Source organism: Anoplopoma fimbria, chromosome 3 (assembly GCF_027596085.1).
Source record: "Anoplopoma fimbria isolate UVic2021 breed Golden Eagle Sablefish chromosome 3, Afim_UVic_2022, whole genome shotgun sequence".
Taxonomy (NCBI): Eukaryota; Metazoa; Chordata; class Actinopteri; order Perciformes; family Anoplopomatidae; genus Anoplopoma; species Anoplopoma fimbria.
In genome coordinates, this window is record NC_072451.1 from 6067445 (window position 1) to 6091568 (window position 24124).

At 38.7% G+C, this 24124-nt stretch overlaps 1 protein-coding gene across 2 annotated transcripts; it reads right to left on the minus strand.

Annotated features, from left to right (window-relative positions):
- Positions 1 to 5281: 5281 nt before the first annotated feature.
- LOC129089210 (coiled-coil domain-containing protein 178) lies at positions 5282 to 23355 on the minus strand. 2 transcript variants are annotated; one of them, XM_054596602.1, is made up of 20 exons: positions 23266 to 23355; positions 22987 to 23103; positions 20156 to 20292; positions 19989 to 20047; positions 19814 to 19893; positions 19156 to 19359; positions 18818 to 19038; positions 17782 to 17924; positions 16790 to 16943; positions 16589 to 16684; positions 16211 to 16347; positions 15904 to 16087; positions 15723 to 15785; positions 15227 to 15355; positions 15012 to 15125; positions 14705 to 14850; positions 14180 to 14339; positions 11162 to 11311; positions 7836 to 7970; positions 5282 to 5469 (listed from the first exon to the last, which is right to left on the minus strand). In XM_054596602.1, exons 2-20 carry the CDS (start codon positions 23042 to 23044, stop codon positions 5353 to 5355), a joined length of 2487 nt encoding a protein of 828 aa, XP_054452577.1. In that variant the 5' UTR covers positions 23045 to 23103; positions 23266 to 23355; the 3' UTR covers positions 5282 to 5352. The 2 variants fall into 2 exon arrangements, with proteins under 2 accessions (XP_054452577.1, XP_054452576.1); XM_054596601.1 differs by having other exon boundaries at positions 22972 to 23103.
- Positions 23356 to 24124: the final 769 nt, after the last annotated feature.

Below are 24124 nucleotides of genomic sequence, written 5' to 3' on the forward strand. Positions count from 1 at the left end.
GTATATTCCTATATGATCCTACAAGTAGTTCACAGTTATGTTTTTGTTGATATTACAATTTGATATGACTGCTTTAAATATGGAGACAGATACTATACAGTATTTTAAGGGGTTTTGATTGGGAGTCCCTGTTTCAGAGTCCCAGTAAACTGTAACTTAAACTGTCTGTGTGTCAGAGGTTGTACCAGTTTGTCATCTCCAGAGAGCAGCCTTGACACAAAGGAACAAATGAGTTCACTTGCAGCATTATCTTAATCTACAGAGGTGAGGAGAAAAAGTGAAAGGGTCAGTTAAAGTGCGACATTTCATACAGCAGCTTTTTTTGAACACATTCAGTCACGTATTTACTCGATTAAAATGTCTTTTTCTACACATATTTTGACACCGGGACTGATTAGCACCTGCTTGTCATCTCAGATCAAAGTTAGTCAGAGATGATTCATAAAATGTCCACGGTGTAATAAATTGGAAGCACTTATATTTGCCATTCAGGGAGTATGGGAGGCCTGCTGTTTTAAAACCCCCAGATCCCCACACATGGCGTAGCCACCACAGACACGGCTCAGAGAGTCAGCCGGCAGCCGGGAGGTGAGCAGAAAGGAACAGGCGGTGTCCCCTTCAGAGTGAGCACAGGAGCGTGTGTGTGTGTGTGTGTGTGTGTACAGTTTGTGTGTATGTGTGTGTGTGTGTGTGTGTGGCATTTCTCAAATGACAAAAAGGATACCAGTTGTGCTGTTCAGGTGGGAGGAGACATGGAGGCGGTGTGGAGACTCACCTGAGGGAGGGTCCGGGGGTTGTTGGGACCAGGGCTGCAGTGGCGACCCCGTGGGTGTGGGAGAGGCCCGAAGGAGGCCACCGTGTTGTGGAGGAGGTTTTTTTTGGGGTGGGTGGGGGGGGGGGGCTGGTGGGAGAAGGGGGGGGCTGCTGTTGCACAGTTTCCCCAGCGTGATGCATCTACCTTCAGGGTGGCAGCAGGCGTGGAGTGGGGTGCGATGGAGCGAGCACGGGCTCAGTGGCGCGGTCACCTAGGGACGCTGGAGCTGCTGTAGCAGGACTGATAGTTATTCCTTGGGAGAATTGCAAGATGAGCCCCATTGTATTAGCAGCCCCCTTCTAACTGAAACTGTATCGATGTTCTCAAGCCTTTAAAGACACAAGTTGGGGTGGCAAAATATGTGACACTTACCTGAGAAAGCACATGCAGCAGGTTTAAAGTTTTGCTTTACAGAATTAATAAAAATGTTGGAGCCCCATGTATAATCTCTTATAATAATAAACAAGGTTTCTGTAATTCAGCATAATACTCTAAGCTGTATGTTTCTCTGTGAATCTGAATTAATGTTGTCAGAGTTAAACTTCAGTAAATTTCTTTGGCAACGGGAAGCCGGCAAATTATTCCATACTGATTTGAAAATTCTCAGACATTAAGCTTTCCCCTTTCCGAGCCGTACTTTTGTGTTGCAACTATTTGAGTCGTATGTTTAGAAATTCTCTGTGTCTAATATGGTCAGCACTCCCAATTATTCACTCCACTGACAAGTGAAACAAATGGGACCAACCAGTGCATTCTGTATTATCTACACCCCTTGGATTCCCTGACAATAATTAATACAATGGCAAGCTGCTGTTAGCAGCCCCGACGACATGAGCTCGACAACATAAGCTCTCCCTTTTTTCCAACAGCTTCTGAGAGGAAATTACATCCAGCGCTGAGGTCACATACATCGTGGCCACTAGCGGCCGGGTCGTATCAAACCACTGTCTGAGAGCCTAGATCAGATAAAGGTCCTATTGTAGGGTTCTGTTAACATCAGCAGGCTATTACTCACATCATTACACCATGAATGGAAGGTGCATGGAATATGTCAAGAATAATATGAGTGTAGGACTGACTACAGAGATGTACACTACCTTTAACAGCAATACGTACTGTATATATATATCAGGGAAGTTCATTAATATGCCATATGATCTTACTGTAGCACAGTATGGTCACACACCGTTATGTATGTTTTAGTTCATTGGCTCATATTACATATTAACAGAAATAAAACATTACTAATACATCACATAAAGAGCATATACTAGTAGTATTGGGTCATTTCGGTGTATGTATGAAACAAACTAGTCATTTAATAAAACAAAATGAAAGAAATGAACTTTTTTTTAAACGTCCTTTTTAAAGAGTTGTCACGTAATCATAAGAACCCCTCTTATTTTAGCCTTCGAGGATATTAAAAGGTTTTTTTTAATTATAGAGGAGCACATTCTCCTAACATCCATTAAAGGAATGCCATGCTAATTTTAAATCCTCGCAGCAGGCATTGGCATCAACAGAAGAAAAGTGGATGAGTTTCTCTTTAACAGCTGTAATTTGTGTTTTCCAATCACCATGCTGATTTCTGCTCATTATACTCTGGTTTCACACCGGTAAGTGAGCAAAGTTTGGATTGATTGACTCTAATTAACTAAAAAATGTTCCAAGCCACGGATTTATTATCATGCTAGCTAGCCACAAATGTCAGAGACTTTCACAAATTATTATCCTGTTAAGATAAATATCTTTGAAATCAAACGAGTGTGGCAACACAAGGAACATGTATTGTTCTACTGATGAATTTGTTTGGCATGTTTTTCGGCGGAGTTCCACATTAAAGACTCACCTGGGCAAACACACTGTTCCAGTGTATTGTTCAGCTGCACAGTATGACTGAATGACAGATGCTGTAGTTACCCAAACTTTAAAGCAACACACTCCCTAACAGCCTACTGTGCTGTAAAAACACTGATGGGAAAGAACAGTAGACAAGGTTTTAAATTAGCTATTCAAAATGAAACAAGATACTAAGAGCCACTATATGAAGTAGTGCAGATCTGCCTGGTCTACTCTACGCTGACAGAAAGACCTATTCCCTCTTTTGTGCTCCAGAACTTGGCAGCATCTCCCTCATTGATATTTTAGACACAGTAGCACCTCTCAACACTCACATTCTTTCCTTGACTCCATCAGCGCCATGGCTCAACCCTCCACTTGCTCATGAACAGGACGGTTTTGAGTAGACACCTTCCGTTTTTTTGTTTTTTTTTAAAAACCTGATTTTGAAAAGATCTCAAAACAGAACTTTGGTTAGCTTGAGAAGACAGAACGTTGCTCTGATTCACTCGGCTTCACGTCAACGATCAGAAGCGATCGCTGGAGTGAATCCAAACGGAACGGGCCTATCGTCTGCATGGTGGCGCCAGGCTGAAATTGAGAATCATGCTGCCTGTAAATCAGATTTCACCAACATGTCTCTTGCGAAATCTGCGTTTATACAAAAACTACCAAAATAATCCTCTAAACCAGCTTTGATGCATCACAGAATACAACAACACAGTGAGGCTTGTGCTGTATAGTCCATCCTCACCATACCGAAACTGAAACATCTAACATTAAAGAAAATACATCTCAGCTGTCAAGTAGCCCCATCAGTATCTCCACAGTCCACCCTCTTTAGAGTAGCAGCATTTAGGTGTGTGCACATTGAGGCACGCCTGCAGATAAATGTGATGACATCTAGTTGTGGCTCGCTTTCATTTATTTAGGGGATTGATTAGATGCAAAGAGAGTAGACGAATGTGTCGGGGCGGCACTTTCATTTGAGATATTGCCATATAGTCGGTAAGGATTATGAGACGAACTGAACATTTTTCTCTTCGGGGGTGCTTTTCGAGATCTAGTGGCACCATGCGAGTAGTCTATATGAGATTCCACATCAATGTCATTAAGCAGGCTGTGCTGTATGTTTAAAATTATTAAGTATATTTAAGCTAAAAGCTACAGAAGAAAACTTTATTAAAACTCTGAATTCAATTTTTGCAGATAAAGGAGACTATGTATAAACATTTAAATACTTTTTTTTTTCAACCACAATTATTTAGAACAAATAAAACTGAGTCACAACGTTTCGGTACGTAGACTTTCATCAAGTTACTTTTCAAGATAATGAGGATGCATGTCTTAAATAGGTTTGTAGACCTATGTAGACCAATCAGGTTGCCCTACTCTCATGACTCACTCACCAAAATGATTTAAAATGTTCCACTTTGACTGAATATTAATAATCCTAAACTACATATTACATGCTATGACCATGTTAAGACACTAGACTGGTGTGCATCGCAGTCAATTATGTCTTTAAGGTTGTTGTGTTCACACTGCCCCCTTCTGTCCCCACGAGTAAGAGAGGCATCCAGCGTATCAACAAAACAACAGCATCTCTATCAACCAGACACAGACAGGAGGAGAGGGCATCACACATTTCTAAAAGGAGCCGTCTGAGAGCATCGACCTTGAGAACATCCACAGTATGTGTGCTCTTTAAAGAACTATATGACCATTATTGTTTACTTATTTCTATTTTATGTAAATTAACTATATGTGATGAGTCTATAATAACTAGAAACATTCATATGAAACTTTTAAAGTCTGCTGTATATGGAGCAGGCGTTGGCGTTGTGTACTAGTGTGTGTATAAGTATGTCATTGTTGAAACATGATGAACCAAAAAACTATTTTCCATAAGTACTAAATGTGATTGGGTTAAGATTCCAAATTGAAAACAGCGTTTCCCCAGGGTTCTTTAGAAAGCCGGTGGATAGTGCGCACACAACATCCTTTCGTGCACACTATTTACCCCTGGATTGCTTCAGGCTAATGTCTCAATAATTTTCACTCCTTTCTCAGGTCCTTCCCACAAAGGACTTAACTAATGATCCATGGACAAAATGAAGCATTTAAATTTATTCATTAATCATTCATCTCCAGCTCATTGAAAATGCTAAACTTCCACAAAATTAAGATTGAATATTGAAAAGTGATTGAGGGAGACAGCTCTCAGAGAGTGGAGGAGAGCGGAGCGGTGTGGAGGAGCGCTAACAAAAAACAGGGTCTTTTTTTTTTAGGAGACGGTGGTCTTCACGTGGACACGGTCAAGGTGGCCAAGGTGTGCTAAGTGCTAGTTAAGGTCACAGGGTTTCACTAGTTGTAATTAGATCTTGGAATCTGGAGAAGCGTAGAATTTCTGTCAACACTGCCTGTAATTATTCTCTTTTCCAATTAATGGTGACATAGATTAATTATCTGATGAGGCAAAGCCAATTGCAATCATTCACCCAGCTAAAATTAGATCAGTCCTGACAGCAGCATGAAAGTCACCTGTTTCATTGTTATGGATTCGCTGCAAGTAAAGGGGGTGTGGGGGTGGGGGGTGGGGGGGGGGAGAGATAGTGAAGCGTGCTAGGGTAAGTAAGTAAGTTGTCTGGTACAGGTGAATGTCCAATTACACTGCTATTTGAACTGAAGGCATCTACTCATTCGATCCCGGACCGGCTTTGTTTGTTCACCCCGGCATCATCGGTGGCGGCAGAGTCGTCCGTCAAGGATTGAAGGAATGCAGAGATGAGCTGAATTTCTGCTGACAACCCCTCCTGTTGGAATAACATAATAGATGAAAACAGGCTAATTAAGAAAAGGCAACAATACAAACTCTCCCCGCTCTCTATCTGCATCCCACACGCAGCTGATGGTGAGTCCACATTTGTGAAAGTAAAGTTACCATACTCGTTCTTGTTTTTTTTTTTGTGTGAGGAAGGAGAACAAGAGGCTCCTGGTGAACCACGTCCAGGTTCAGTGCTCTTCTGTTTTAAAAACCTCAGCATCCAGTTTTTCTATTAAACTGCCTGGCACTGTCAACCAGCTTGGGAATCTGAAGCGGCCTAGCCATGCAGAAATTCTCTGACTAACAATTATATCAGAAACAGGATCTTGGATTACAGTCCCCTGAGACTGGGGCAGTGGGCGTCTGCTCCAATCATTACTGGCCATTCAACAAGGCGCTGCACTGCTCTCCGCTGTTAGCCATTGTCAATTATGCCATCCCTAGTGTAAACTCGCAGAACACAAAGCTGAACTGCCAGTTCTGGCAGGAGTGTAACAGGATGACAGGCCGCCCACCCCCCTACTTCTCCCCCCCCCCCATCCACTCCCACTCTCCCACCCTAGGGTTCCCCGGCCTTCCTCCCCTCAAGCTTCTTTTCGAACAAACTGCCATTCGGGCTTGTGATTCAAGCACGCCTCGGCCGTGAAAGCGCCGTCCTGACCTCGCTTACGTTCTGCTTGTGGGGGTTAAGTGGACATGATGGATTAGTATAGGCCTCGTCGGGATTCAGCCCAGTTTTAACTCCAGTCACAACTGGTATCTGGTCCTTTGATTTCTTCATTCCTGTCTTACAAAGTGTTTTGATAATGTATGTAATGCAATTGTGAATTTCTGCGTTTAGTAACGACCTCCTGAAATTCGACGTGTATCATCACCATCTGCATTCTGTCAGTGCATTTCTTTGTGATAGGATAATCTCAAAAATCTTAATATTTAAGTAATTATGCAGATTGTGTGTTAATGCCTGCTTGTAAATGTGTTTAACTCTTCTCATATAGGTTGTACAATTTGGAAGATAGACGCTGAGCTGGACTGTGCATGAGGAGCCTGTTTAAAGTGAGTGTTGCCTGCTCTGATGGACCCTGCGCTGAGCTGTGACGGGTGACGGTGTGGTGCGCTTGAATACACCAGCTCTTTTGTCCTTCACACTCTGCGGCTCTCTGATAGCTCCTCCCCCTGTGCCCCACTCCTCCCCGCCTTGAGCTGTGTGATCTGCTGGGGCCTTTTTGAGGCTGGGCCACTGAGACATGGCTGCTCCCTGTAATGTCTGGACCAGACCCATCAAAAAAAAAACATGTCAGCAGTCAGAGGAGGAGGAACAGAGACGGAAACCACTTAATAGTATTTCCACTAGGTACTCCCCTGGAAAACCTCTAATCAAATCTGAGCATATTTGGCCTCCAGCACATCTGATTATTTTGGTAAACAACAAAAAACTAAATAGGATTTTTTCCTTTTAAGCAAAAAAAACAACAGATTGCATCTGACAAACATGGACACTTAGGGGTTTGGGATGCCCTACTGAAGAAGTAAAAAGGGTGGAAGTAGTTCCATGGTACGGTTGCATGCCACCTGGCTCTGCGCTAATGCTGGACAGGACATTTCATAAAGATTCATCACTGTCCCGCTGTCCGCTTTGCCCTCATCTCACATCACAGCACAGATTAGACACCGATTATCCTCTAATTGAAGATCCCTGCTTCTCAACCTTGTAGAATATGTCGCTACTCTTCTGCAAGACGGACGGAAGGTTACTCTGTTCACAAAGAAGAAGCTGCGACACATATATCTCGTTGTAATGAACTCACTTGGAATTAGCCGCAAAGTCAGAATAACGCCCCCGCTAAACAGGAAAAACGGGCTCAGATGTAAATGCGATGTGACCAAACACAAAGTGTTGTGTATATAGAGTTATCTAGAGAGGCAGCCTCAGACGTGGGGTCACTGCATAGGCACTGTAGCAGACACATCATCCATCACATCAGTCTGGGATCTGATGACTGAATGTATAGAGTGTAATGTAACAGTGGCGTCTTTAACTCCACCACAGCAGCGAGGCACAAAGCCTTGGTGGATGTTTGCCTGGCTGCCCCTCGCTTGGCAAAGAAGACACAAGGCAACTGACTAGCCGGATGAGGCTCAAACAATGCCATGCATAACATGGAGTTACTGTAGTATGCAAAGGAATACGCTCCCATCTGGTAGAATACCTAGACTTGGGATAAAAGTTGAATAGAAGGATTTACCATTTAAATGAATGGCAACAGTTTGTGTAGTTTTCCAGCCTGTTTTCTTTTTTTTTTTTTTTTTTTTTTTTTTTTTTTTTTTTTTTTATACATGTACATGTACAAATACCTGGGCTGTTTTTATTTTCTGGTGGGTCTCTTGAGAAAGAGCCTGGCAGCGGTCCAGTTCAGCCTGGCTGTAGAGGCTGCGTTGTTTGAAGTATTTCACCAAAGCTTTGTGCATCCTCTTCTGCAACAAAGAGAGCTAGGGGGGGAGAAGGCAGAGAAAAGGAATTGGTAAGGCAGGAGAGGAAATTAATGGCAGTGTTCAAGAAGAATGATGGAGGGGAATAGAGAAAGCAGTCAATAGCCCATTCTGCAGTACACGGGCCTGACAGGAATTTCACAGTCTCTTGGTTTCTCTGCCCACTCGTGTGCACTCATCAGAATCCAGTCACATCTGGCTGCCAGGATGGGGGGTTAATTTTCTCTAAATGCTTCAGCAGTTTTGTTCTAGCCGAGGCAAACTCTGTGACTGCAAAGCTGATGAGTAAAATATTTCTACTTCACCCAGTTTAACTTTATACCAATCCCCTCAAGACATATTTTACACATACACACAGAGTCATGAACCCCCCACTGAAACCAGAAATTATTCCTAGTCTCTCGGAAAGACATGCTGCTTGCTTTATTATTTGAACACAGTTTCAAGCAAAGAGGTTTAAATTCTGATAGATGCCATTGCTTTTCTTCCCCCTCCATCTCTCTACTCTTCCTACAAAGCTTATCATTGCTTGGCAATGTGTTCCCCAGTGCATTGAAAACTAAAGCGAATTAGCTCAGTCATCAGCTCCTGAAGGAAAGACAATAACAAGAATGCTCTTTATGGTGTACCCTGTTAAAAGCCAAGAGCTGAAATCCTCCACATAAACAAAGCAATGCTTACACGTACAAATCAAGAGGATTTCTATAAGAGTAGAAGTGCTATCGGATGCTAATTAATCATTCATTTTTTTCATTTACAAATGAAAATTTTGCTTATTTGAATGTAGTTAAGAAATATCCTAATGTTTAGATACATTCTGTCTTTGAAAAGAAAAACTATTAATTCTAATATTTGAAATACCAGCTGACTTGTGTCCTGATTGGACAATTAATAAATAGGACATACTTCTTCCACTACAAACATTCAAAGCTTTCACATACCACAGAACATGCAACACTTGTGTGCTTGAGTATATTAGAGCTGCAATCTGCATTATTTTAAAATAATACATGTTTTCATATCCACTCTGTTATAATGGAGTACGGCAAAACTCTAAAAGTAGCACATTTACATTTTCACATCTATTAAGAAATGTTGATGATGGTTGTTGTGTTGCATCTGACCTGGATGACAATGATCATAAATAACACACAACTATTAGTGTTGAGATCCTTTACTTAATTAAAAGTAATACTGCTGCATTACAAGTAAAATTGCTGCATTGAAAACCAAAGGATACTTAAAAGTATCAAAAAGTAAAAGTACTTTATGTACTTTCTGTAAATGGCCCTGTGATTCCTATACATTATGTTATTGGATTAAATGTAAGTAGCATATTACTGTAGCCGAGCTAACTTGGAACTACTTTATAAAAGGGTAGTTTCACCTGTAACAGTGTAGAAGTGCAACCACCCCAAATCTTTACTTTAAGTACAGTACTACGTGTACTTAGTTACATTCAATCCCTAACACCTAACACACAAAGTACATGGTCGATAACTCTTCACTCAAGATAACGTAACAAGATTGACACTACATGCTGCACCTTATTAGATGCATCTCAAAGTGTCAACCTGTGGAGAGTAAATCATTTCAGCTTTAAAAGGTAGAACTACCACCTGCATTTAAAATGTGAATATTAACTATGGGTTATGCTGTGATGGTTTGGAAAAGTTTAAATCACAGCTATCAGGCCACTCTGAATGGATTATTATGAGGTTTCAGGTTTGCATGTTTAAATTGCTTTTTATAGTTTTAGACACAAAAACATGGTTCAAGGAAATGCATGTATAATAGTAGAAATCTTACAGTACCTCATGCCAGTTTCTATTTAAGGCGGTAATGTGCTGTATTTTAAAAGCATTGTATGGATGGTTTTAAACTCGTCACTTGAACTATATGTCAGGATCGCCTGTTGTCAGGATTATCTTTCAAGGATATTTAAGAGAGACTCATTGTGTCCCTCATTGAATATAAAGAAAGAGATTATGGGTTCTTCAAACACATAAATGACTGCTGTGAGGTTTCTCATACAGACTCACACACACTGTAATGCTCTGATCTCTGAAATGATCCTGACTATGTTCAAATGCATTTACCTTGTTGCCTCCAGTTACACACAAATCAATTAATGGTAATCACATTCTGTTATATATGTTCTAACTGGGACATAAAATTCAAACATCACAAGGATAATTGTAAATTTGAAACAGGAAAGAGGGGGGGGAGGAGGGAGGGGGGGCTTGAATGTTCCCGTATAAATCAGATTAAATGTGATCTACATTTCAGAAACATTGTGGATTATAAGCTTGTTATAAAAACTAAATGCAGGCATAAAACACGAGCCGAGAGGCTGTCGTTGCAGAAGTGTAGAGTTGAAACAAACAAAAACGGTGAAGGCTGAATCCGGAGTAAAAGAAAATCAGGCTTTGATCATGAGCGTGGAAAATCCTGTCCACAGGATTTTATTTTTGCATGCATTTCTCACTTGATAACATTCATGCAGTTAGATGAGGAATTGCTCAAGTAAAGGTATTAGTCATTTTTGGAACAAATAATATGATTTTTTTTTTTCATTGCAGGAGCAGTGTGGCTTCTTCCTGGTGTTATGCTTGTCGTGTGTAATTCTACTCCAGTTAAACAGCGTCAAAAACTATATAGATTAAACAGTAAAATGCTGCCGAGTTGTCTCATCCAACTAGTCGAGACCTCTGGTGCTATTTTAGCACTGGAGACACATTCATTGTCTGATCCTAACCTGTGTTTGCTGCTGATCCCTAACCAATGGTGTGTGTGAGCTGCGGTGAGCAGAGGCGAATTTGTAACAGCCCGATAATAAAACGTTCCACCTCTGGCCGCCTTAGAAAAACTATAATCAAGAAAATGTGGAAGGTATAATATTTACATGTACCATCAACCTCTCTCTTTACTCCCCTTGGTGGCAAAACTACATAGCTATCATTACATTATGTCACATCCATCATCCTCCTCCACTCAAGTTATCTCATCATTATTAGATTGCTGCAGACACCTCCTCACCGGGTGCCAAACTAAAGCCCTCCAAGATATACTGCCCATGCAAAGAAGAGCTGTCTGGTGCAAAAGGGAGAACAGCATGGGATAGAGCACAAGATAGCAGGGACAAAGAGAGGGGGGATAGTAAACAGAACAAAAAGATAGATAAACCTCACCTGTGTGTAAAAGTGAGAAGATCTGTGTGCATGGTTTTTCTCGCTCAGTGCAGACACTGCTTCCTGTTTGGCCTCCATGAGGATCATCTTCAGACCTTCGTACTCGCATGCCAGACGTTTGTTCTCACTCAGTGCAATTTTTAGTGCTACCTACACAAACGCATGAAAAGGAAATGTTCAGGTAAGATGGTGAAGGTTAATTATATGTTTACATTTGTAGTTTAGTTTATTAGCACAAAGGGAAGTTATAAGAAAAAAACAACAACAAACTGCATAGGAGAGAATCTTAGGGCTTATAGTAAAACCTTCCCACTAGGTTTTTCATTGTGTTTTAATACTGTGCATGTTTGTTACCTTAATGTAAGGATTCAAAAGGAAGACAAAAGAAAAATACATTCAAAAACATGTTAGGAGTAGTAGTAAGAATGATAATAACAAATAAATCAATCATACCAACATTAACACATGGCACACATTCTGAGAACAATATATATGGCACAGGTGTTTTTTTCAAACTTAGCTACGTAGCTATTGAATAACCACCATGACACAATCAGGCACAGAGTAGGCTGCAGACCAATACTGTAACTATTGTAATTGTGACATCACACAACACCATCACTGGTGATGCACTGATACAACGTTTTGTCTCACAATCCTGCTTCTGATCAATTCAAAGCATCTTTCAATTGCTGCTACTAATCCAATGCCACTTTTCTCTTTACCCCAAATTTAAACTTTGATATCTTAATGTGCAAAATTCACTGATGTATTTTTTTTATGTAGGGTAACATGAGACATGAGGGATTTGGTGTCAGTCTGAGACTCAATTTATGAAATAACTGATATCAGAAACTCTGGATTTTATAATGACAATACAAAAGAAACCATATTTAATAACGATACCGATCTGATGTGTCTGATTGGTGTATCTTGAACTGTCGCCAATATACTCAAAAAGTAACAAGGATTGAATACAGGAACCTCTCACACTTAAATATGAATTTGGCAATGAGGGCAACCAGCATTCACAAATAGACTTTTGTTAGTATGTTGATCATTTTTACCAATATTTTTTGTAGTAGACCACAGCTACACTGGCAGAAGAACAACTGCTGAGGCAACATTGTGTTCAGTAGAGATGTAAAATACATAATGAATGATGTTTTCATGACATGTAGAGATACCAAAGAAACAAGAGAGTGAACATACAGTATTGTGCATACTGTAATAGTCACACACCGACCATTAAGAAGATACTTTAGTTGTAAGATGTGTGCGTACTTTATTTATGTGCTGTTAATTAAGGCAATATAAATAGCAAGGATACAATAATGGACACTTTTCTTGGGAAATCAAGCAAATAAATCACAGTGATTTTGTGTCTCTCTACACATCCTCTTTCCGTTTGAACAATGTTCCTCAACGTATGTGGCTGGTGAAAACCTCAAGTCTACCTGCAGACATAATGAAGTGTGTCTCTGCAGTAAAAACAGAACAGCACTAAAGTGATGAGTTTAACCCAGCAGAAAGAGGGGCTGTAAACATGACAAATGCCTGCTATTGATTTCAGGTTTAATTACTCCATGCAGCACTGACAAAGCCCATCTGATGCTGTTGTGAAGTGTAAATGGAACAAATTACACTTCATTGCCCATAAGAAACTGATAGCGTAGGCAGTTTGCGTTGTTTACTTTGTGCTCGCCAAACGACAAGCCCTGATCAAATCAAAACACAGGTGCATGTATGAAAGAGGGAACACTTTCAGATATGTACGGAGTGCATAGAGATGACCACAGATTCCAACATGTCAAGCTATTTCACCTTGATATACCCTGTATGTACATGTTTAAAATAATAAGCTAGTATTTAATACATTCACATACTAACTCCCATCAGGCTCTGACCTGTAATAGTTTCTATAGCAAAGAGGAGCTGTGACCTACAGCAGCTTATGAGAGTATAGTATGGGGTCAGCAGTTTTCAGAAGAAATATCCTCTATAAGAAATATCTAAAAGAGTCTAACCATTCTGCTTCATGCACTGTGGTTTCTGAAAGCACACTCTGCTTATTATGTTATGCTAATGCAGACATTATGTGTGCTTTATATTGGTCTCAATGATTAAAGTGACCAATTTCCTTCGCACTTCGGGCTCTGATCTTTTTATTTGGTGAGGAGTATTGTTGTTCATCTTATTTCGTCAAGTGAAAAGACTAAACCCCCTTTTTTTTTTTGCATGGCTAACTTTTATCTGGCTAATGGGAGTTGTGTCTATGAGGAAGACTTCTAATTCTTAAATTGTCTCACGCCAACAACTTCTTTAAAGTTGCTGCACTTGGATGCATGGCGGCTTAAGCTCCATTGCCTTTTCTTGTTTTGAACTAATGCATTCTTGATCACCGTTTAATGAAACTATATACCACATGGCGATTTCACATTAGATAAGCCATGTGAAACCCCCATCAGCGAGGAGGCTCTGGCTGGGGCTGATAATCCTGCAGATGAAAACCTTACAATAAATAGGGGTTTCTCTTACAAAGGAGTGTTCAAATACAAGCCATTTTGTGCAGAGTGCACCTATGTTGTTACAAGAGCCTATTCCTGGCATTTAAAAAAAACAAAAAAAAAAACAGATCATATGCCTATTTGATATCGTGAACAATATGCTTACATTGAAATTGCTATAGAAAATGTTGGCCTTACAGGTAACAAAATAGGAGCAGCATATCACCACGACACGCATCATCAAATTCGTCCAGACAAAAGACTATAACAACAGTGAGTTGTCATTTGTGGGAAAAGCACTTAAACAAGATTGACCATGGCTTGTAATTTTAATTGCACGCAGCTCTTTTTCTCTGCATCTTAAGGGAAGTATTGTGACAAGCAATGTGCTGACACTAATCCACAAACAAATAAACAATGAGATGTTTTTTTACAGCGTGTCTCACAGTATTTGACATTAAAAAAAAGTCGTGTATTTACAGAAAAGTAATACCGAACGACAATTTGTTACCTTGGCGTCTTCCATTTCCTTCTTTCTCGCTGTAACATGAGCAGTGTGTGTCTGCATGGATCGCTGTGTTCGTTGTTGGCAGTTATTAATATCAGACTGCAAGGTGCTCATTACGAGAGCAGCTGACTTGTTTTTGAATTCCACCACATCAAAAACACTCCTGGAAGGGGAAATCAAACAGATAAAAAGACTATTAGTTTTGAATATCATGCATATATGATCACTGTATCAGTGGGGGAGCCTGTGGATGTATACTCAAAAGCAAGGCATTTATTTAAGAAGTATTAAAAACATATAGTTATAAAATATTACCAATAAAAAAAAAAGGAACAGACAAGATAAACAATAGATAAGGACAAAACCTCACCACCCAGTTTAAATGAAGGCTATTTAAAGGCTAAGTTCTAAGCTATTTGAGTAGGAAGTGTTAATTAGAAAAGTTTAAAACCAGTTGGCCAGGCCCAGATATCCCAAATATAAACTAGTATATTATGTTATAGTGTTTCCTGTGTGTTACTAGCTTACTGAAGTTCTGCTATGGCTTCTGGCATGCTTTCGACTATTTTTTCCATTTTTTCTGAAGCGTCCCGGTATTCTTCGCTCTCCTTCGTAAGGTCACTGATCCTGCCCAGAGTGTTGTCATATCTCTTCACCGTGGCAGCTTGTAAATCCTGTAAAACAAAATAGTTGCATTAATGCTGAAACCGTATTTTCTTCAAAGTGTTAATAGAGAGAGAGAGATTATTTTGATCAACAAAAGAATGACATGATACATCCCTGGAACTAGCTTTGTGCTGAATTGTTTATGCAACTATTTACTATCTTTTCTTACCTGAGCAGCTTTCAGGTGTTCACATTTGAGTTTTTTCTCCTTCTCAAGGTTGACTAATGTGTTCCCGTGTTCACACTGAATCTTGTCAAAATTGTCTGTCAACTTCTTGATTTTCTATACAAACAAAAGATAAGAGACAAATGCAGTTGATTTATACTTTTTTTATGTACAATTATCCTCAGACGGAGAATATAATTATTAAGATGTATCATTACCATCATCTTTGTCTCCATTTCTTTTGTTACTGCGGATGCATCTTCAAATTCTTTCTGAAGTTTTTGGTTGATCAGCTCTGAGCTCCTTTGCTGTCGATACAGTTCTTCACTTTTATTTGCACACTGACCCTGATGGAATAGAAAACACAAAGCAGAGCGTCATTATCTGAACATTAGCTTCGAACATTTACAGGGGGTTAAAGCAGTAAGAGGAAATGTAAAGGGTGTTGGAAAGTATAAAATTATGCAATTGAATACAGCCGGGCATTTAAAACCATCTTTACGGAACATATAATGTTCAGTTTTTTATTGAGACTGTGCTTTGTGAAGCTTCACCTCTCCATATCTTCCATCATATATAACCAAAGTGTTCCACAGAAACTGAAAAAGTTTGCAAAAATACAGTGATATATTTTGAAGATTACAATTTACATCTTTGTTTGCGTCACAATTTTGCGATTGCATTTCTCTTCTCTGAAGCGCTTCATGAATTTACCTTCAGCAGTTCCAGGGAGGTCATCTGACCTGTCAGGTTTTTCCTCAGGTGTTCAATCTCTTTCTGTAGAGCAAAGAGAGAGCCCCGAATAACACCGAAGGAAACGTTTGGTACCTCACGTTTCCCTACAAACAGTGACCCATGCAGTATACATAGAACATGTACATATGTTGCCACTGACCCTGGCCCTCTGTTCTTCCATGAAGGTGAGCTGCTCCTGCTCTTCCAGTTTAGTCTGGGTGACACTGTGCTGGGTGACAACCTGGGTCACTTCCTCCTTGGCCTTTTCCCACTGCTCGTCATTGTCAATGATTTTCTGGAGCATCTGCTTCTTCTCCTCATGCATCTGCTTCACTGCCTTCTCGCTAACAAAAAAAAAAAAAGAAAAGTAATGGTAAGCGCACATTAAATTGCTTATCACTGTATATAGTAATACCAAATAGGTAATGGTAAATGTTCATGCATGGTTTTTGGCTTTGATATTGTACCTCTTAGCAATTTTCATCTTGTAGTCATCCACATTCTGTTCATACTCCATGTTTTCTTGACGAATAGCTGCAAAAGCGTTACGTTTTGAAAGGAGCTGCTCTTCTATGCAGGAAACCTTCGCTTCCCCATGAAGTGTCTGCGGATAACATAACATACAGTGTGCCGCTGAGTGGATGCACTTATCCAAAACACCTTACAGAGTCATGATTTCAAACATTATTAGCATGCATAGCTCCAGTGAGAGTCCGGCCGTAGTCTGGCAATTATGTGCCGCGCTCTACCCAATGAACTATCAACACACACATAAGTAGACAAAGTAGCACCTATGTTATGAATACATGTCCACATGATTTAAATGTGTTTGTGACAATACTTACAGTTTTCTCAATGTCTTCTTGCAGTGCAATTAGTTTCTCTTTTAATTTCTTATTCTTTTGCATTTGATCCTCAATTTGAAGTTTCAGTTGCAGAATCTGTAATAAAAACGAGAAAAACATGAACTGGACTACTTTTGTAAACTGTTGAAAGCTACCTATTTGAGAAACTTTGAACATTTAAATCTAGACAATATCCTTTACCCGGTCTTTTTCATTTTCCTCGAGCTCCATTATTTCGGGGATACGTTGTGTTGTGGCTGCACATTCTTCTTCTGTAAGTGCAACCTTCTTCTCAGCATCCTTTATTTCTGCCCACAGACCTTCCTCAATCATCTTCAACTGGTTTAAATCTTCCCTGTGGAGAAAAACAGTTTTGTCTTGTGTTTTAAAGTCGGTGAATTAAAGGCAGTTTTTGAAATCCATTGTTCACTTAGGGTTGAGAATCACACAATCATTTATAATATAAATTAAGCGATGGTATCACAACACAAACGACTCATGATACTCGCGATATTGCACAGCATGATAGCTGTGTGATTACCTGGGGTTTTACCTGAACAATAAACTGAACAGGACAGACAAAACAAATGCCCTTTACAAAAAGGGACAGAGCAGACTATCTGCTGAGGAGATTCGGGTCATTTTGGAGTGCAGGGAGCACTCCTGAAACCCTTTTCTTTTCTCGACTCTATGGCGGCATCAGCGATCTTCTATGGAGTGGTCTGCTGGGGAAGCAACATCTCGACTGCGGACAGGAAGAGACTTAACAAACTGGTTAAGTCTCTGAGAGAAGACATGTCCCACCCCATGCAGGACACTCTTACAGCACTGGACAAAAATGCTTGAAATAGGAATTAAATATGAAATCTTTAACGATGCATACAAAAGGGATAACTCCTTTTGACTTCAGTTGTTTTCTGTAAATTCCTTTGTACTTAGATTTTTTTATTGCGCATAAAACGTACAAGAAATCATAAAAAAAGATTAAAAAAAGAAGCCACATAACAGATGGATGGAGGGCACCTACTTGAAATAAAAGTCAGCAATGACACTGAGTGTATAAACTTTGTATTCTCTCATTATGCACATGCTGACATCAACAATTCAAACTTTCTTTAAGACAGATGTCTCCTGTCTCAGCTGTACTGCTTTGATGGTGAACCTGTCTGTTTTCACTGCAGTGAGATACTCACAATTTGTTAGCCAGCTGATTCTTCGTCACCAACAGTACGTCATCCAGTGACTTCTTTTCTTTCTTGGTGTCCAGCTCCATCTTTTTTATCTCCTTCTCAACCAGATTAAGACGGCTTTGTGTTTTTGAGTATACTTCATCAGCCTGAAAAAAAGAAGATGCCAAATCATGGTACTTATTTTCCTTAGCTATTTTAATTGATAATTAACAATTTCATAAAAGGTAATGTGAAGACAATGTATCCATATATATGAATCCTACACTGCACTTAAAAGCCACTGCCACAAGCCAACTGTGAGGCTATGAACAGTTTAGTTTGTTAACTTACTTTACTTAGCTTTGGCAAATATTTGAAAATCCAGAAGCCTAACTATTAACCCTATGGAATTAATGATTAACACTTGAATATCAAAGCCCTGGGCTGCTATCTTCAGAACACACACAGCCAATGACTTGATAAAAAACAAACATGTCATTTGTGCTAATTGAGTCATTCTGGTGTTTCATTGAATAACCACAAAGATGCAGAGGTTTCCTGTCAAAGTTGACTTCTCTGTATCCTCCTCTCTATTGACACTCTTTTCTGGCATATTTGAATGAATTAAACTCAAAGTACAGTTGTGGCTGAATTAGGTCATTAGATTTTGAAGCATTCTGACTTAAAAGAAATGACAAAAGCTAAATGAAAAGTCAGGGAATTATTTAAGTTATTAGGATTCATCCTCTGGGGACCGCAAAAGTCTTTACCAAATTTCATGGCAATCCAGTCATTTGTTACAATGGAATGTTTTTACTCGGCCAGTGTTTTGGATAAAAACTGGACCAACAGACCAACAAACATTGCAATCCCTAGTGCCATGCAACGTGGGAATTTAAAATAGATTTAAAAAGAGCGAGTGGGTGAGTGAGTGAGTGAGAAAGAGCTATTGTGCGAGTCAGAAACAATTCTGAAAATGTACCTTATTTGGTGCTTATTTCACTGTGGTTACAAACAGTAAAATAAGAATCACACAAGAATGAAATAAATTAGAGGTTACCTCAGCTTGTGCATTGTTGATTTGATTTATGAGTCCTCTCTGGAAGTCCAGGTTTTCTTTCACAATGGGAATTTGTTTTTTGGCAAAGTTGATGTCTTCCTGTAAGCTTTGGTTCAACACCTCAGTGTGTGAAAGGTTCTCCTGAGCCTGGTCAAGTTTCTCTCCTTCCAGTTGTACATGCCACTTCAGTTCTGTGATGTCTCTGATGCAAGCCTCGTGCTCTGGAAAAAAAAAAGCAAGAGTCAAAAATGAATTCGAAAATGTATTCATTGTTTTGAAGAAGAACTGCATCAGGCTATTTTCATGAGGAAATGATACCGAACTTCTCAGTCACAGACCTTTTTGGACTACAAAAGAGTGCTCTTGTTGCTTCCAGAGTGAAATACTGTCAACTTTGTTCTCCAAAAATATTTTTCTCCTCTTCTCTTTGTGGAGAGCTTCCTCTGCATACTGCCGATCAGCCTCCAGCCGCTCAATCAGATACACAACCTCTCCAAGGACATCATTTATTTTCTTCAATAGTGGCGATAAAGGACAGCTTTCTAGAGGATTAAAAAAACTTTACAAGATTGGTGCATTGTATTGTACTGTGTGGTCGCTTTCAACTCGACAACAAAAGCAATAGCAAGTACACTAGTATTTGCAAAGCTCTGCTATCATAATCTGACCAACTACAAAGTGCACATGAACATAAAACCCTAAAAATCTATGGAATTCTATAAGCAGAAGCTGAAACCGGATGATATCTTATTAATTATCATGTAGACAAAGATGTGAACTGGTAACTGGGACTGGTAGGAATTATTGTCACACTAACTAGCCATTTCTGCAAGAAACTAAACCTAGAGCTCCTCCAAGGAAGTGCACACTACACACTTAAGTGTTGCTCCTTTATCTACATTAGCTTTTGGGATAGCTTTTCTATTGCTTGATGAAAATTAAGAGCAAATATTTTAGAAATAACTTTATGGTATTTAAAAAGAAAAAGGGTTTCACCTCTTGCACTAATTGCGATGCCTTCGACAAACAATTCTGTAGAAGTCACTGATTCAGTATCTGAATCTCTGGACTGAAATCTGTTAAAAGGGAGTTAAACGTGTGTTATGATTTTTCATCCTACTAAGCATAAGAAAAATAGATAATAACAAATAAAAACAAAAGAGGACTTCACCTTAAAGTTTTGCTGTATTGGTGCTTGTCGTGGTTGATCTGTGGCTGATATTTTCCAGACTGGTACAAGACAAAAGGAAAGAAATGCTTTAAAAAATATATTTTACTCCTATCTGATATTTGTTTTACAATCTCTCACGGGTCGGAACACATCTGACATCAGTTTACCTGTTGACACCAATTTTCCACTGTCATCTTCAGCTCTTGGATATGGTAAATAACATTGTTGACACATGGAGAGGGACTGTTAAGCAAAGCACATGTGCGACGTCTACCAGAGCAGACGGCTTGAAGATCTGCTTGATCTTGAGAAACACAAAATATTAAGATCTGTTAATGCAACTTTGGTTTATAACATTCAAACAATTGTTTTCAGAGAAGCTAATAAAAGCCAACACTACTTACAGATGTCTTTTATATAATTCCACAAAGGCTCTGAAATATTGTATAGATTACATACTGATGAACCATCCCTCAATCAAAAAAAAATAATCAGAAAACAACAGACTTTTGTTAGAACAAACATTCACCCTACTTCAATAACTCTATTTTGAGAAGTAATTACAAAAATGTATTTGGCTGTGAAAGACCTTCTTTGTTTTTTTTTTACATTCTATTTAATTCTGGTTGCATAAACTCTGCAATATATTGGAAGCATCATAGACAGAGCAGGGACAACTAATTCAAACATCTCAAGACAAACCCAAGGGCATAATTCTTGGTGGTGAAAGGACGCCATCTGGCTGACATAATGGGCAAAAAAACTGTGTCGATGGCAATAATTCACATCAACATCTGAGATGTACTGACTTAGTCTTTTGTCTATATTATCGTGCAAAGACATGTCATGCTCATTCACAACTAACTAATAAGTAATTGCTTGGCAAAGTCAATATGGTGAAGATTATTTAAGACGAAGGTAATGTCGCTGGCAAAAAGTTATCTGCACTGTATATTATTTCAATATATACATATATTTACTTCGGTAGTAAGAAGATAAAAAGAAAGGAAACAACCAGACATTTATAGACTAATAAGAAAAGCATGTTTTAACAATAAGAGTGGAAATAAACAATATAACTCAAATTTTAGTTTTGTACAGTTGACAAAACTAATCATAGATGTATATTATATATCATGAATTCTCAATTCTTATCAACAATGGTGTCAGTCTTATACTGTAAATTGCAGTTTAAGATAGCAGGGAAAATGGAGGTAATGTCGTTTTTTACTGCAAGGCCCACCAGATAAAGGGGGAAGAGCGATGTATATAATAAGCAATACATTTTAAATTGAATTCATTTAGCCAATTTTCCAGTTATTTGTTGGAAGGGCCAACTTTTGTGAGTGTGTGCTTATCGTAACAGGGTGTATGGGAGTACCAGCCTTGGAAAAAAGGGTCCTCCCATAGATTCAGCTGAACGTGAATGTACGCCACCCAAAGGAGGGTTAAACTAATGCACACACCCACAAGGGTATCATTGATTGTATCCCAAGGGGGGATGAAACATGCACCACCAGGGGATCATACACCTGCTGGCCAAATGTGACGTCTTGTGTTGCCTGGCACTTTTCAAAGGACAGCGTCACATGTTTGCGGTAGCTGATAGGCCCCTTTATAACAGAGGGATAAATGACCAACCTACCAGATACATCAAAAACTGTCAAGAACCTGTAGACAAACTACTGGTACTCAAATCAGTACAAAATAGGTCACAAACTGTACGTGAGTCTATTGAACCTTTCCCACTTGAGATAACAGTTATCTTGCAATGATGATCCAATAATTGAAAAAACGGCTACAAGTGAGCTGACTCAGACCGATAGAAAGAACTGTGGGGAGACCTGAAATGAAGGCCATCTGTTGCTGAGCAGTCTAGATGAATAATACACAGTGAAAGAACCAAGTGGGGCAGGAAGGTGGTGAGGCAATATGTCACCAGCGGGGGTGAATAAGCTCTAAATCACACTGGCAGGGAGTATTATAGCCACAGAGCAGGCCCAAGTGAGTCTGATGGCCAACAGTTACACCTGTCATTCCACTAATGACATTAGATATTTAAATGCAATTATCATAAAACTGCATTCGCCTCCTTGATATCATTTCTGAATTGCGGTCCAGTCAGCACAGTCTACAGGATGGACTTTTTTTTACTGTAATTGGGGACAGGTGTGGTCTCTAAATGAACTTCATATTCGTGGACAGCTCAATAAATGTTAGGTTGTGTGGATTAACACTTATTGTATTAGTTTGTTGCACTTATTGTATCCGTATTAGTTTGTTTATTGTATCCGTATTAGTTTGTTGCACTTATTGTATTTATATTAGTTTGATGCACTTATTGTATTCGTATAAGTTTGATGTTTGTTGCACTTATTGTATTTATATTAGTTTGATGCACTTATTGTATTTGCATTAGTTTGATGCACTTATTGTATTCATATTAGTTTGATGCACTTATTGTATTCTATATTAGTTTGTTGCACTTATTGTATTCGTATAAGTTTGTTGCACTTATTGTATTCTTATTAGTTTGATGCACTTATTGTATTCGTATTAGTTTGATGCACTTATTGTATTCTTATTAGTTTGTTGCACTTATTGTATTCGTGCACTTATTGTATTTGTTTGCATTATTGTATTAGTTTGTTGCACTTATTGTATTCATTTAGTTTGTTTCTGTACTTTTGCTCTGGTTTATGCTTTTAGATGCTTGTTTAAGAAAGGAGATGCACTTATGACTTCTGGTGACTAGTAGTTCTCTTGAATACCTATGATGAATACACTTATTGTAAGTCGCTTTGGATAAAAGCATCTGCTAAATGACTGTAATGTAAATGTAATGTAATGTAATAGTATAATTGTAACAGAGAATCTTCATCAGATTTAATAAGTTTTCTGTTTGGACATACAAAAAAACCAGTGTGTAACATTAAAACAGATGTATTTCATGAATTAAAAACATTAAATTCTATTTGTTTACCTTCATTGTTCTCACCTTGCTGACTTGGTCGTCCCTCCCTTGATGGGAATCTGAGTGGTTCCACGTCTGGCATCGCAGAAAGTCTTCAATTCCCACCGTCCTGCGGGAAACGTGGAGGCGCTGACGTAAAAACTTGAGTGGGGAAAAAAAGCTGCCGTAAAGTAAGCCGTGTGATACCTTCACTCATCTCGCTCTGTTAAGTTGACGGTTAATTAACTGAGCTAATTACATATTAATGAGCAGTAGTGGGGGGTTGTTGTCATGGCAGAAAGTGAAAGCGAAAAATACACTTACTTGTATTAATTCACCTTCAGATATCGTGTTATTCTGCTTTGATGACGCCACAACTGACCCTGTTAAAAAACTTGCCTTTTAATAAAGTTTTCATCCAAACGAATCCACTGAAGTTGCTGTCAATCTTCTACTTGGGTTACCTAGCAACAAGGGGCTGCGTTCAAGAGCAGCAACTGAAGGTGTGTACTTTTGAGACACAGTTTACTAAGCAACAGAATAGAGTTAGAGAAGAGTTATTCATTCTATTTTCATTTAAATCATTGTAAGCAATGACAATAATGCCTTCCATTGTGTATATAGTTTTGTATGTATATTTTATCTCTTTATTATCACGAAAAATCTAAAGTTTAAATCCAAAAAACATCTATTATTTAGATTTTCTTGGATTTTTTTTATATACACATTGGGATATTCATTTTATTTTCATTAAGATCATTGTAAGCAATGACAATAATGCCTTCCATTGTGTATATAGTTTTGTATGTATGTATTTATGTATGTATATTTATATATATATTCATTTAATATGTATTGTATTTGCTGTGATCTTTATTATCACGAAAAATCTAAAGTTTAAATCCAAAAAACATCTATTATTTAGATTTTCTTGGATTTTTTTTATATACACATTGGGATATTCATTTTATTTTCATTTAGATCATTGTAAGCAATGACAGTAATGCCTTCCATCGTGTATATAGTTTTGTATGTATATTTTATCTCTTTATTATCACGAAAAATCTGAAGTTTAAATCCAAAAAACATCTATTATTTTGATTTTCTTGGATTTTTTTTTATTACAAGTCATTTCTCAGCTTAAGCATCCATACACATTGTTTAGCAACTGCACTAATACAAA